General features: G+C 41.0%; 1 protein-coding gene across 2 annotated transcripts in view; it reads left to right on the top strand.

Moving 5' to 3' along the window:
• The first annotated feature begins 8196 nt into the window (after positions 1 to 8196).
• The window catches only part of ARHGAP18 (Rho GTPase activating protein 18), a 123323-nt gene continuing 116361 nt past the window's right edge, over positions 8197 to 15158 (top strand). For both annotated transcript variants that reach the window (XM_047859627.1, XM_047859626.1), the window contains exon 1: positions 8197 to 8409. In XM_047859627.1, the coding sequence (XP_047715583.1) occupies positions 8297 to 8409 (113 nt within the window). In that variant the 5' untranslated portion in view covers positions 8197 to 8296. The remainder of the gene's footprint in view (positions 8410 to 15158) is intronic.

Raw genomic sequence — 15158 nt, 5'->3', positions numbered from 1 at the left:
TCTTGCTCTCTCTCTCTCTTCCGCCCCTTCCCACCTCTTTCTGCCCCTACCCTGTTTGCATGCACTCTCCCTCTCTCAAATGTTAAAAAAACAAACAATTATACTCAAAATTTTCAATAAAATTTACTTATTTCACTGGAAATTTATTCTTTCATAGAGAAATTTCTAATGAAAACAGTAAATTGTAACCAGTGAAGCAAATAGATTATACCCAATGGAGTGAGTATATTATACTAAAATTTTGCAGAGACTGAACATTTTATTTTCATGATTCTTTATTGTAGAACAAGGGAAGTTAATAGAATTTTGGGAAATAAAAGTGTTGCCACCATGTCAAATACTCAGATTGATTTTCAAAAATGTTAAAAATCCGTGTCTCAAACTGAGGAAATATGGTGCACATTTTTTTAAACCAGGAACTGTGACTTATTTGAAAAAAATATTAATGATTACTTCCCAAAAAGAATCCAAAAATGAAACCCCACATGGTCAAACAGGAAACATAATAAATTCCTCCCAAGATAAATTTAATAAAAGGCTGTTTTTCCACACACCAATGTTCATATTTTCTTTTGTTATTATTATTTTTATTTCATTTTGAAATTCCTGAAAATGCTGATTCCCAGAGGTATGTAGTGGTAGCTGTGGAGAATTTTAGAATTCATGTAACTTCTAGACACAGGCCTATCTGGAATCTTCTAAGACCCTCAGTTGAAGTCATGTTAGGAAGTCAAGGACTGTCACCTTCCCATTATCTGAGTAGAAGCAGACTTGAAAAAGGATTCTGCTGAGATTTTGCATGCAAGTGAAAAGCTGTAGACCCTCTCTGCACAAGCATTCAATTACGGCATTCAGAAATCTGTCTAGTTTTTTAATTTTCCAAGCTCTTCTAGCATGATGGCTGCTTGTCTAAAACAACTCTGTTTATTCATCTTTAAAAGTGAAAAGAATTTAGGGGTGCCTGGGTGGCTCAGTTGATTAAGTGTCCAACTTCAGGTCATGATCTCACAGTCCATGAGTTCGAGCCCCGCATCGGGCTCTGTGCTGATAGCTCAGAGCCTGGAGCCTGCTTTGGATTCTGTGTGTGTGTGTGTGTGTGTGTGTGTGTGTGTGTGTGTGTGTGTCTCTCTCTCTCTCTCTCTCTCTCTCTCTCTCTCTCTGCCCCTCCTGACTCGTACTCTGTCTCTCAAAAATAAACATTTAAAAAAATTTGAAAAAAATGAAAAAATTTAGGGGTGTTGGGGTGGCTCAGTCGGTTAAGTGTTTGACTCTTGGTTTTAGCCCAGGTCATGATCTTAGGGCTTCATGGGTTCGAGCCCCACATCAGGCTCTGCACTGACAGTGTGGAGCCTGCTTGGGATTCTCTCTCTGCACCCCCCCCCCCCCCCGCTTGTGCTGTGTCTCAAAATAAATAAACTTTAAAAAAAATGAGAAGATCCACTCCTTTAACTGACCAGGTATAATTATTATTAAATGAGCCAAACTCCCTGATTAAATGCCCCTTTGAAATTATTTTGAGGATTATTTTTTTCCTCTTAAAAAGTAAAACTTCTCCAGAAAATAGAATTAGACATATATCGACATTCTCTGGAAAACTAGGCAAACTCTGTAACCAAAAACATACTGATATTTTTCTATTCTTGCTTCGCACCCCTTTCTGAAAAGTTAGTGACTGAGGCCCAAACTCGCATCACGATGAAACGTGCATGCTTCTAGAGTGGTTGTTTTTACCACCAGTGTGCGCATTTGCAGAGACCATGTAAATCTAATTTCTATCATGACATGTGAATCTAATTGTTTCACCACAGAAGCAAAACCCAGGGGTGTTGCTTGAACATCCTAGGCGCTCCATCTGGAAGTAGGGTACAGGGCCGGTTGGTTGGTTTTTCCAGTAAAATTATGCTTCGTCATTCTTGAGGTCATTTCTAGCATAGCAATTTCCCAAAGGACTCACAAAACAGAAATTCTTCTTTGATGACATTTCTTTGTGCTGTTTTATCAAGTATTTTGGTCAAGAAAAATAGTGTAACTATTCCAGGAACTACTCTAAAACATTAGAAGAACCACCTTCATTCTGGAGTGGATAACCACCATTTTTCCCCCCCAGTACAACTACAGCTGCCATTTCCTTGTTTTTCTCCAAGCCAAAATCAAGTCAGCCCTTCCCTTAGATTTTCAGCTTCATCAAGTCTTCCGCAGTTTTTTACTTTACGAGGAAATAAGTGTTCTTCATAATTTACTTCAGGAGGGCTTTTGTGTTAAAGCAAATCTGGGTATTGATGCAGTTCCAGATGTTTCAAATGGAGTCTTTATTCATAATCAAAAGACTACCTTTCTAGAACATACCTCCTCCCGCCAGAGAGTGCACTTCAGTCTCCCCAACTTCATACTTTCAGTTGGAGGTATTTGCAACATGGGTCTCATTGTATTCAGCCACAAAGAGAAAAGCAAAAGAAAAGTTAGGTTCATTACCCTTTCTTGGCTAATTTCCACTTCTGGCTAGTTTTGAAATGAAGTGGCTTTATCGTGCAGCCAAATGAAGTTAAGCTTTCTGAGTCTTGTTCTTGCAAGGCCCCTTCCAAAGCCCTGCATCTAACAAATTCTGTGAGTGCCAGGTCTGTAAACTTAGATCTGTCTTTGCCTAATATTAAAAGAAAAAAAAAAAAGATGTTTGTAATCACAATGACTAGAGTACTTTTCTTTGATTTCTATCAGTAGAAACAATTTTAGATAAGATGGTATTATACCCGTGACCTCATAGTCTTATGTATACTAAGCCATGCTCCCCCGGTAATTTGACACAGAAAAGTTTCAGAATGCCAGAAAAGAAAACTATTGAGTTTGTGCCTATCTGAACTTCTGTAGCATTGCATTTACATCAATATTCCGTTGGGTTAAACAGTTGAGATTTGCCGTAGCTTCTTTTACCTCATTAATTATTCACGGGGGTGTTTTCATAAACAAGAGAGAGTCGGTTCTAGGACAGGTGTGACCTTTACAGTGTTTAAGAGCTCAGTCTCAGCGGTTATATGAAGCCAGGTTTACATGTTCTGTTCTGCTGCCTCCTGGCTGTGTGACCTCATGTTCCTTTTCTCTAAAGTGGGCATAATTATAATATCCATCTCTCATAGTTTTTGAGACCATTAAATGAGACGGGGTATATCGTGTCTTGCCAAGAGTGAGCGCTCAAACATTAGCTATTATTACTTATTGGTAATAAACTCGTTAACTCTGAGAGCTTTTCTCTGTAGATGTTTACCAAGAAGCCTAAATTAGCCTCTGGCAATAGCAGTTACAAATTATCCCAGGGATGGCTAATATTTTCTACCTGGAAGAGGAGTGTAGAATAACTTTGAGAATATAGAGTGTTTTAGAGCTGTCCAGAGAGAGGCACAAGGCTTGCCAGCGCCCCCCATCCCCACCCCTCCTCGCCCCAGAGGCAGAATTAATAAAAACAAATGCAATTTTTAAGGAAGTAGATTTAGATTCTGCACAGGCAGGAATTTTCTGTAACGATTCCCCCGTACAGAACTCCCTTGCTTACAAGCTCACAAGAATGATTCATACACAACTTTGGTCAAATATCAGCTAGGGGAGATTGGTACACTCTCCTCATTGATGCTACCGATGTAAATCTAGTTTTTATCACTTCTGTGAAACTTCAACTTCACAGGAGGTTAATTTATTCAAGTTCTTATTATATTATTGTAAATTGCATTTTACTTGGCCAATTGAAAGGTCAGTTTTCACATGACCTTGTGTCTGAATACAGGTTTTCTGCACTCCTGCAGGATTTGAGTACACACATTTCTCCTTCGTTAAGTCCATTTAGAGCAATAGAAACTGATTGAGAAAAAATCGGTAAATGTATGGAATCTCTTTCAGTTTTAATTCCGTACTACAAAATAGGCTCTTAAGTCAAATATAAAAACGAGTCAATAAATCCTCTGATGTTACAAACACTGAATATAATTTTTTTTCATTATTTCTGAACATGATTGTCAAATTGCCACAGGCTGCAGTACTGTCTCCACCCTCTTTTTAACCTATTTGGGTACATAAATTATAGCTTCCTTTTTCTCCCTCTGTCATCTAGTGTGTCCCATTTAAGGGAGTGAATCAAATGAGTGTCTAAACTGTCTTGATGTTATTAATTACTTGGTAAGATGTTTCATAACAGGAAGTTGTTTGGCATGCAGTCAATAGCCTGGAATATTAACATCTTCAAGGACATTAGGTTCTCAGCGTTTGTTTAAAGTCATGGCGGAAGGGAGTAAAACAGTATTTTTTTTTTTCATAAACTGTCTCTCTAGCAGGAAGGGTGATGTGGTATAAGGGAGGACTCTAGTTAAATCTTGGTAAGATTTAGGGTGTGAAATAAGAACAGCATTTCAAGGGAGCATATCAGGAGTAAGATTTGTTTCTGTGATGGTCATAAGAAAATTGTGGAAATAATTTTTTACCTACGTGAGCCTCTATTTGAGGCGACGCACAGTTGTACCTCTCTCTGCCCGTGGCAAGCAACGTCGTCACATTGGTAACAACAGGGCTTAGTGACAGAAAAGGAGGAGCCGAGAGGATTTCCATGTACCTGGACGTGAAATTAATGGGATTCAAGTTGTGTGTACATCAATTTGTGCCACATTTCCTGCCTCACAAAAATTTCAGAAGGCCTAGTTGTTGTGAACCCAAAGATTATGCCGAACTTAAAAAATAATTATATTTTAATCTGCATACTGTAATTTTATTTGTAATTAAACAAGGGAAGAGAGTATAATTAGGCAAAGATACAACTTAATCATCATTTCGGTTAAAACCGGGCAAAATTTCTATCGTGAATTACCTCACGAGGGTTGGCAGTGTTCATGGCCATCAGTGGGTATGTGTGACACAGCTGAGGATACAGCAAAGGAAGAAAGAAAAGATAGAAAAGCGAAGAAGATAAAAAGGAGGTCCAAAAAATTAAGCGCAATGGAGGGGTGGGATGGCAAGGAAAACAGAAGAAGAGCATTTCTAAAAGATAGAGTGGATGCTCTACCACCAATATATATTTTTGAAGTTTATTTATTTATTTTGAAAGAGAGCAAGTGTGAGTAGGGGAGGGGAGAGAGAGAATCCCAAGCAGGCTCTGCACTGTCAGTGCCTAGCCCCACATGGGGCTGGATCCCATGGACTGTGAGATCATGACCTGAGCTGAAATCAAGAGTAGGATGCTTAACCCACTGAGCCACACAGGTGCCCTTACCACCAGTAATTGTAGAAGGTAGTGATTTCTATATTTTTGCATTTGGGAGCAGACACATTAAAAAAAGGGGGTGACTGTGGGGAGCATTCATCATTTTTAGATTATGTACTATATTCTTAGCTTATATTTTATATACATAAGGACATTACAAAGACAAAACTTCTATATTCCAGTTGACTTACCTTTTGCCTCTTTTCCTGTATTTTTCATTTTCCCTGACACGGTGAATGGGTCATCAGATGTTCACAACTGCTATGTGCATTGGAATCAAATGTTTACTAAAGCTTTAATCAAACGTGGTAATTTTAATCTTTCTAAGGACACATGAAATTAAAGGCCCACTATGTGGAAGGATTCAGTTAGATGTGGAAGAAAGAGAAAGGAATGATGGTGGGACCAGAGGGAAGGGGGGTCTGGGAGGTGAGAGAGAAAGGCTTGTTTGGGTAAGGTAGCGAGACAGTTTAGCGGTCCATTCAGGAGTTTGGAACTGGTTCTATTAGCCGTGGAGAGCCAATGGACGTTTTAAAGCAAGGAGAGACATTATCAGGCATGTGCTTGGATGTGATTTTGCAGTTAAGCCTTGAACAACTCTGCAGGGGTGTGTGTTTAGGGGCAATGAGCCCCCACCCCCACTCTTGCAGTTAGAAATCCATGCATAACTTTGACTCCTCTAAAACTTCTGCCGGCCTACTGTTGACTGGAAGCCTCACCAATAACATAGTTAATATATATTTTATATGTTCTATGTATTATGTTATTCTATTCTTACAATAAAGTAAGCTAGGGAAAATAAAATGAAGGAAATCATAAGGAAGAGTCAACTACAATAAAAAAGACTAAAAACACCATAAGGAAGAGAAAATATTTACTGTACTGTATTTATTAAAAAAAAAAAAAATAACCTGGCAAGTGGACCCGTGCAGTTCAAACCTGTGTTGTTCAAGGGTCAACTGTAATGTGCAAAATGATTTAGAAGAGAAGGCAAAGAAGGAGCTGAAAGGGCTGTTGTAATATTGGAACTAAGACCTAAGTATAGGGTCTGAAAGGGACTCTGGCAACGTCTAGAAGGACGACAGCAGGTAGAGCCTATGGAGGTAGAAATGCAGAGGTTGAACAAATACTTGTGGAGGGCGAGGGGTGCAGCTATAATCTCTCTCTCTCTTTAAAGTTTATTGATTTACTTAGAGAACAAACAGGCGGGGAGGATCAGAGAGAGGGAGAGAGAATCCCAAACACGCTCCAAATTGTCAGCCCGGAGCCCAGTGCAGGGCTCGAACCTACAAACCATGAGATCATGACCTAAGCTGAAATCTAAAGTCAGACACTTAACAGACTGAACTACCCAGGTACCCCTATTATCTCTTTTTTGGGGAAGACTTCTGTAAATGAGAGTTCGCTGTAGACACAGAAGAGAGGATTGAAAAATGTAGAACACTTTAAGAGTGTGTAAGCATGAATGAAGTACTTATTTTTCATGATCATTTTATTTTTTAAATAAATTTTTATACATTTTTAATATGATTTTTATACGATTTTTAAAATAAAATTTTTAAATGATTTTTTTTGAGAGAGAGGCAGAGAAACACGAGTGGGGGAGGGTCAGAGAGAGGAGAAAGACCATCCCAAGCAGACTTCCTGTTGTCAGCGCAGATCCTGATGTGGGTCTTGAACTCATGAACTCTGAGATCATGACCCGATCGGAAATCAAGTCAGTCATTTAACCATCTGAGCCACCCAGGTGCCCCTCATGATCACTTTAAATAATGAAAAAGTGTAAGCAGTCTATTTATAGAGCAATGAAGTAAAAAAAAAAAAAAACAAAAAACCAACTTATGAGGAATTTTAGATACATAAACAGATCATCACAATCAACAAAAACCATTTCAATTTGGACTACTAAGTATATAGAAGAGAGTAGAAATCCTTTTTGGAGGGGGAGAAAGAACACAGAAACATCCTTTGTAATTTTCAGAACTTTTGAGCTCGTTTCCTAATCTACAAGATAAAAAGCAGCATGCTGGTTGAAAAGAACAGAATTTAGTCTAGAATTCTGTTCAAATGCAGCTTCTGGCACAGAACACATGTGTTCTCTGCGCCAAGAGAACTTACTTACCCCAACCCCTCAGCTTTACTTCTCTTAAATTTTGTAAAATGCAGGTGATAATGATGCCTGTCTTGTAGGGTTTGTGTGTGTGTGTGTGTGTGTGTGTGTGTGTGTGTGTGTGTGTGTGTAAGAATTGAAATGAATTGAAGGGATAATACATGTGAAACAGTTGTCACAGAGAGGGTCTGGCATATGGTAGGTGCTCAACAAATGGTAAGTACCTCTTTTATTCTCAGCAGTAACATGTAACTGAGTATTGGTAGATCTCTTTCTAGTACCGAAGGGTGGTTTGACAAAATCAAGAGGTAAATTTGGCATTGGCTTTTACGTTGAAAGAAGATGGCCTTCTGGGATACACATTTTATGAGGACTTTTTAAGCCAGACACATGAGATAGAGGTTTTCTTGTTACCGGTATTGCACACTTTTGCTCCAGGTGCATTGGGTTTTGCTATGGTTAATTTCAACGTTGAACGTGAAGGGGTTAAGAAATGCCCTTACTCATGTTACATGAAGCAGCAGAAATTATCAGATGGAAACAGGAATTGGGAAGGAAAAAAAAAAACAACTCTGTAGTAACACATTATTTTCTGACGGCTTGTACTTACATGGATGAGAAAAGTCCACAACCTGGTAGTTTAATCAGATCAGAATAATTCAGGGAAGGGAGCAGTAAAAGTTAAAGCGTAGCCCCTCTGCCCTTCCTTAACTAAAGCCACTCGAACTGGAATTGCCCGGGGTTGAAACAATACTCTGAGTCACGGCTCTTCTCATTGGAGAGCCAGTCAGCGCTTCACTGGCGAGGCCCCGCCCCTCCCGTGTGAATCACCAGCCCCGGCCGGGCCTCGAGAGGAGGAGCCGGCCAATGCTAATGAGCAGAGCTGCCCAGAGGAACTTCATTCCCCTTCTCTGTGTCAGGATCCGAGAAATTATGCCCCTTCTGTCACCATGAGCTGGCTGTCCAGTTCCCAGGGAGTTGTCCTAACTGCCTACCACCCCAGCGGCAAGGACCAGGCCGTGGGGGGGAACCATGGCAAGGTTGGTGAGGAAGCCACCCCAAGGTAAGCCCCTGGCATTTGAAAGCCCGAGAGCAAAACAAAAACCCCTTACCTGCTCCAGGAAAAAAGAAAAAAAAAAAGTGACAGGGAAGTTGGGGGGGGGGGGCGGGTAGGAACGGCGTCGCGCACACGTCGAACCTAACCTCCTGCACCCGCAAAAGTGTTTGGCAGGGGTTTTGTTACTTTGCGTTTATTTCACCTATTCCGCGTCTGAGATAGCCCCCACCATTACTGGTAAAGATGGATGGGAAGGAACATGGGGATATGGCTGTCAGGCTTGTTGCTTAGCAGGTGCATTTGCAAATGTGGAAAGATCAAATGACTATATTTGTAACACTTCCTATGAGATGAAATTCTTGAATGGGCGCAGGGCACAGCCGCTGGAACTGCTAGTTGGAAAGTGTGCCAAGAAGCAGGGAGGCTGTTAATTGTACAATCTGTTGTTGTTAGAGCTCCCCCCTCCCCGCCCCTTCCCAGCTCCTCGCAGAAAGCAAACTTCTTAGGCAAAAAGCCCAAGACACTGGCCTGTGGCAGTATGTTTCCCATTCTTTTGTGTATGCGTGTGCATGGGGTAGAGCTTTCAAAAAGGAGTCCTTATCAGGAGGTTAGTACTCTGGGGCCAGAGTGAAATGTGGTTAATGTTAAATCACTTTATAGGCAGAAAGGGCAAATGTTCTATAGACCACTGAGGCACAGAGTACCTTTCTGTGTACTTTGTTCTGATTTTTCAAGGGCTTTTTTTTTTTTTAATCTTCTTTCCCTTAATGACCTTCTTACTAGCCAAACATTTTTACCTCTAGTCATAGATATAAATTGTAAATATTGGCTTAGAAGCTTGCAAAAAGCAAATGCTTAACCTAAATTAGTAGCATAATGTAAATTAGTTATCAGGAAGCATATTTCCTCCTTCATGTTTAATGTGACAATAAAACTTTCTTTGTTCTTATATGACTTATGCTTATGCCTTAAGCTGAAATAATGCCTTCTTTCATTTGTTTTAAAAATCCTCAAATGTGGAGGAGGGGAATAAAAATCAAAGGAATGGCTGTAGTACTCTATTCAATTCTGAAGCTGACCAGAACTTTTCCTCACATAGCAACCGCACTATGTAGTATTCTATTGAATAAATTCATTTCCAGAGATAAAAGGGAATTGCTACTTGTGTTTTAGATGTGTTATTATATTATTTTAAGCATATTCTGTGACCTATCATTAAACATTTTCGATTTGTCTGTAGTTCACTGATGTATTGGTAACCTTTTAGCAGTAAGCAGCCTGTAACACACTAGCCTCCTGTTGTCCTTAACTTGGGAGTACACATCAGGGTTGTGCAAACCTGGTAAGTTCTCCAGTGACTACTCTGGGGTGACCTGGAGATCTGAACTGAATCTTGGATCTTGATCGTGAGAGTGGAAAGAACCTTAGGGACATTGAGTCCAAACCTCTCATTTTCACGTTGAGGACTCAAACCCCAGGAATTATTAGGGTGTTGCAAGGCCTGTGGTTCCAGACCTTGGCCAGGGGGCGGCATATTCTGATTTGGAGACTTTATTCTATATTTGCAGTTTTGCAGCCTGTTGTTGGTGGCCTGTACTTGAGTGGGTTGAGAGAATAAAAGAGAGGACAGATCACTCCCAATCTATGCTAAAGCAGGATCAAAAGGTGCTAAGACAGTAGGTTGCCAGGGGACCAGGTCTTTCTCCCACGTGCTTCCCCTGCTGGCTGCCATATTGCCCATACTGGTTCCAAATTCTTTCTCACCACTAAATTAGAGTCCTAGAGACAGTTTTTTTTTTCTTTTTTTAAGTAGGCTCCATGCCCAGTGTGGGGCTTGAACTCATGACCCTGACATCAAGAGTCTCATGCTTTACTGACTGTGCCGGGTGGTTCTTTATATTGATTGGGGAAGATGGGAGCCCTGATTTGAGGGCTGGGAAGAAAGGCAGGAAGGAGGGAGAAAGGACAGTCCTTAATGGATTTTATCATTAAGTATGGAATAATTTAACTTAGTGTTACTTTGGGAGCCACCCTCTTTAGCCTAGAAGGGTTGAGATACTACAGGTGGGGTGGCAGAGGGTTGGATGGAGGGAGGTGTGATGGGGTCAGGAGAGACCCCCTAAAGATGGTGGTGGGGGAGGAGGTACAAAGGGTGTTTGCTTTGGTTGGGTTGGTCACCTGGTGCTTTAAGCACTGGGAAGCTGCTCTCAGTGTAAGGCTGATGGTTGATGCTTATTTTAAAAAGCTGTTCAAGGGGCACCTGGGTGGCGCAGTCGGTTAAGCGTCCGACTTCAGCCAGGTCACGATCTCACGGTCCTTGAGTTCGAGCCCCGCGTCAGGCTCTGGGCTGATGGCTCAGAGCCTGGAGCCTGTTTCCGATTCTGTGTCTCCCTCTCTCTCTGCCCCTCCCCCGTTCATGCTCTGTCTCTCTCTGTCCCAAAAATAAATAAAACGTTGAAGAAAAAAAAAAAGCTGTTCAAATGCAAACCAAACCAAAACAGAACTTAAAAAGGGGAAAAATTAGGCTCTGTTCTCTCCCACCCATTTAACAATTGGTGGCGGGAGCACTGAAGTCTAACTTGGCTTATTGCAAGGTTATGTCTTTTCCAAATAATACGCACTTTCAACTGTTTAATCAAATGTCCAATAAGGTGAACTCCTATGTTGTTTGAAAAGTATAAAGGGCAATGTATATGATTTAGAATATTTATAGAACATGTTTGATTTTTAGTTTTGCTTAAGTCCTTTTTTTTACTTTTATTTTGGTCTTTGGAGAAGCTAGGGTAGTAGGGAATTAATATTTTTGTAAGTGATCTGTTAGTGTAAAATTCCTTCCATTCCATTCCATTATCCTTCTTTATCAGAACACATTCACTGGATGACTCATTAAGGAGTTCCTCCTCCTTCTGGTTAGAGTCTCTCAAATATTTACAGAATCCTGATTTCAATTTTTTGAACTATGTCTTCCTTAAAACATTGGGGTTTGAAGAGACATGCGAACGTTAGTTGTGCTGACTGACTTATACACAAATATTTCCAAAGGAAACCGCTTTTTAGGACTAGCTATATTTATGAGTATTTACTTGTTAATTTTCAAGCAGGTTTCATAATGTTTGCTTTAGCAAAGCAAATTTTTCAAAGAATACTGCATTTTGTCTATTTTTACTATTCTCCCTTGACTTTTTTTCTTTTTTTTTTTTAATGTTTATTTTTGAGACAGGACAAGTGGGGCAGGGACGGGGGGTGCAGAGGATCTGAAGTGGGCCCTCTGCTGACAGTAGCAAGCCTGACGTGGGGCTCCAACTCGCCAGCTGGAATATCATGACCTGAGCCGAAGTCAGATGTTCAACCAACTGGGCCACCCAGGGAGTGGCTTTTTAAGAAAAGCTTCTGTTTGTTTTATATCAGTTTTTGTCAATATTAGGTAAATGTTAGTGTCAAATGGTATTTTCTTTATTGGAACTTTTAATTCCAGTTGACTTTTGAGATATGTTTATGTCTTCCTTGAGCAGATGTATGGCACTCATCATGGAAGGTCTTGTTTTGTTGACACGATTTGCAGGCCATTGGTGTTGGGCAAGTGGAACCAAGGGGCACTATGTCATGGTGACAGAGACTCTGAAACTCTGGGCTCTCGGAACAACTTGCCTGGGTTTGCATCTCGACTCTCCCACTCCTTAGCAGTGTGGCCCTGGGAGGGGTTGTTTAACTCTCTACTTGTAAATTAAATTTAATGGTACTCACTTCATTGGGAGGATTAAGTGGGCTGATGCCTGTAAAGCTCACATTTCGTCATGTGTTAAGAAACCTGGATGTGATTTATGTGATTAACTAAAATTGGCATAACTGAAAATGAACCGTAATGTGAAAAGTTTAGGCCTTTGACGTCTGAAAGACCTTGGAAATGTCCTTTTGATCTGGAGCAACATTTACGATTTGAGCTAGTGACAGCTGCTTTTAGTGAACCTGCTTTGGGGCATTTATGGGCCACACTGAGGTCTGCAAACACGGACCTTTGTGGCAAGATGGAATGTGGGTGGGTCGTCTTTTGGCAGCTGGACTCCTTGCAGTCCTTAACATCCCCCCTCCTCCTTTAAGAACTGCCCAGTGTGCCAAATGGAAGGGGGTGGCCATCTTTATATGCTTTGTTTAATCCTAAACATTTTCAAATCCTACCCATCTCTTGGCTCTATAAAGTTATGTCAAAAGCATAACCATTTGGTCACTCAGTCATTCTGTGTGTAATTACTAAGCTCACTGTATGTCAGGCAGGTGTTCAGGAGCCGGGCTACAGTGGAGAGGAAGACAGATAAGCACCTGCCTGAGGGGATGGGGGGCAGGGAGGGTGCACAGGGTAGAAAGTGAAGGCCTGAGCAGGAGCCTTGCTGATATCTGGGGACAAGAATTAGAGGAAGAGCTTTCAAGGCAGAGCAGGGTGGGGAGTATGGGAGCCATAAACCTAGAGTAAGCCCTAGAGCAAGCACCAGAGGGGCAAAGAGTGAGCTCTGTGTGGCTGGAGTGCTTGGGAATGAGTAGAGATGAGGAGAAGAAAACAAGACAGGACTGGTAGATCGGATTGTTTTGTAGCCCACCTGAGGAACTTAACTTGAGGGAAGCCAGCGAGTAAGGAGGATTTTGTACGCTGGAGGAACAGAGCATATTTTGGTTTCAAAGAGCCTCTCTGGCTGTTGTATACATGTTGGACTATGGAAATAAGCACACTACGCAGGAGGGTAAGGTAATGGTGGCTTTGGCCGAGGTCTCAGTTGTTTGGGTAGTGGGGGTGGAGAGTGGTGAAATATTTTGAAGGTAGGAATTTTTGGATTTCCTGAGGGTTTGGGTGTATGAGCCAGTGGGAATAAAGATGGTTGCAAGATTTGGCCTATGCAACTCCATTTATTTAGTTGGGGAAGGCTTCCAGAGTGAAAGAAGGATCGGCCGGGCAAGATCCGATACCCAGTTTTGGACGTAGAACTTGGAAGTGTCTTTTTCAAAGAAGCATTAAGGGAAGGACATGGTGGCTTTCTCGATGAGTTCAGAATTTTTATGTAAGTCCATGACATTAAAAAAAAATTATGTACTATTATCATGAATAGAAATTTTTCCCTCTGAATTTGTGTATTAGCTGAGATTATGTGTATTTTTTGGTGAAGAAAAGGATAGTAAAGAGTTTTTAATAATGCAGTTATGTAATAAGTGAAGTAACATTTCTTATTATTCCCAACCTTTGCTTTAAAGACATTCTAAATTTGCAGGATTTAGGGATAAATGAATGCATTCTTTTTAAATGTTTGTTTATTCTGAGAGAGAGAGAGAGAGGGAGAAAAGGAGAAAAGGAGTGTGTGCTTGGGGGGTGGGGAGCAGAGAGAAGGAGAGAGAGAATCCCAAGCAGGCCCCACACTGTCAGCACAGAGCCTGATGCAGGGCTCAGTCCCATGAGCCATGAGACCATGACCTGAGCCAAAGTCGAGTCTGATGCTTAACTAACTGAGACACCCAGGTGCCCCTGGACCAAATGCATTTTTAACCTATGTAAATGGATAACTTCTTCTAGATCAATCTAGTCTTCCATTTCAGGACATGAGTCCTTTCTGAAAACTTCTTTACCGTGTAGTTTAGAAGCCTTATCCACAATTTTCTCTTGAGTCGTTAAAAGACACACCCAGTACTCCAACTGGGCAAGTCTCGCCTTTATTTAGAGTTGTGTGATACTTGCCTTTTAACTGCCCTCAGCTGAGAAGTCGGTGATTTCTGTGGGCCTGTTTCGAGTTATCTTCATGGAACTAATATTAGGTTTATGCTTTTCAAATATGGGAATTTAAAAATCTCAGGAACTGCTCCCTCCACCACTTGCAAAACACAAAACAAAACAAACAAACCTCTGAAGCCTGCTATAAAAAACCTTTTGTTTTCGATGATACTATCCACCTGTGCCTGCTGACTTTTGTCTCTTTTCTAAGTGGGGCGTATGCTTGTTTAAAGGTTTATGTTCTTTTTATGTTTTAAGTTCTTGCTTTTTGTTGCAAATTTAAGACCGTTGCTCCGAAATGAACTCACAAAATTTATGCATTTGAGGATACACTTGATTGCTACCAGATTGCATGCCAATTAGGCATTAGTAGTTTTTGATAACTGGACCTCCAAATTGAATTATTTTTTTCTCTTATTTTTAAATTCTTTGTTAGTTGCACGCCTAATATCATTGACAAATTAGAGAAAACACCCACGTCCTAGAGGCTGAGCCTGCATTTGTCCGGAATGGACAATTTGTCCAGAATGGTCCTGGAATTATGAGGTCTCACTTCCTTTGTCTGCCTTCTCTCTCTTCTCTCCCCTGCCTCTTCATTCAGGTCTGTCCAAGGGTCCTGAAAAGACTTTCTACTTGTCTACTTGTCAGTCGCTTGAGGCTTCAGACTGTTGCTTGGTGGTGTTGGCGGTGGGGAGGGGGGAGGGAAGCAGCTTGATCTCCATGCTTGGTTTGGGGAAGAAGGTGTGTAGGGTTAGTGTGATGCCATTCCTCTCCTGTACTCTCTCCTCTGGATGATTTCTGTCCTGACCTAAATCTTTCATTTCAAATACCCTGAGATGAAATTGCTGTGAAGTTTTAGTTGCTGTTGGTATTTAATGACTTCTTTGCTCTTGATAAGAGAGAAAGAATGAGACTCTTCACCTGAGGGGAGCAGGAATGGATAAAAAAGTGTTGGGAGTGGATTAGGGTAGATGGGGCACAAGGGATCCTGTCTGGATAATCTGGA

This window comes from Prionailurus viverrinus, chromosome B2 (assembly GCF_022837055.1).
Source record: "Prionailurus viverrinus isolate Anna chromosome B2, UM_Priviv_1.0, whole genome shotgun sequence".
NCBI lineage: Eukaryota > Metazoa > Chordata > Mammalia > Carnivora > Felidae > Prionailurus > Prionailurus viverrinus.
Note: the sequence above shows the minus strand (reverse complement) of the source record. Positions and strands in the feature narration are given on the sequence as shown.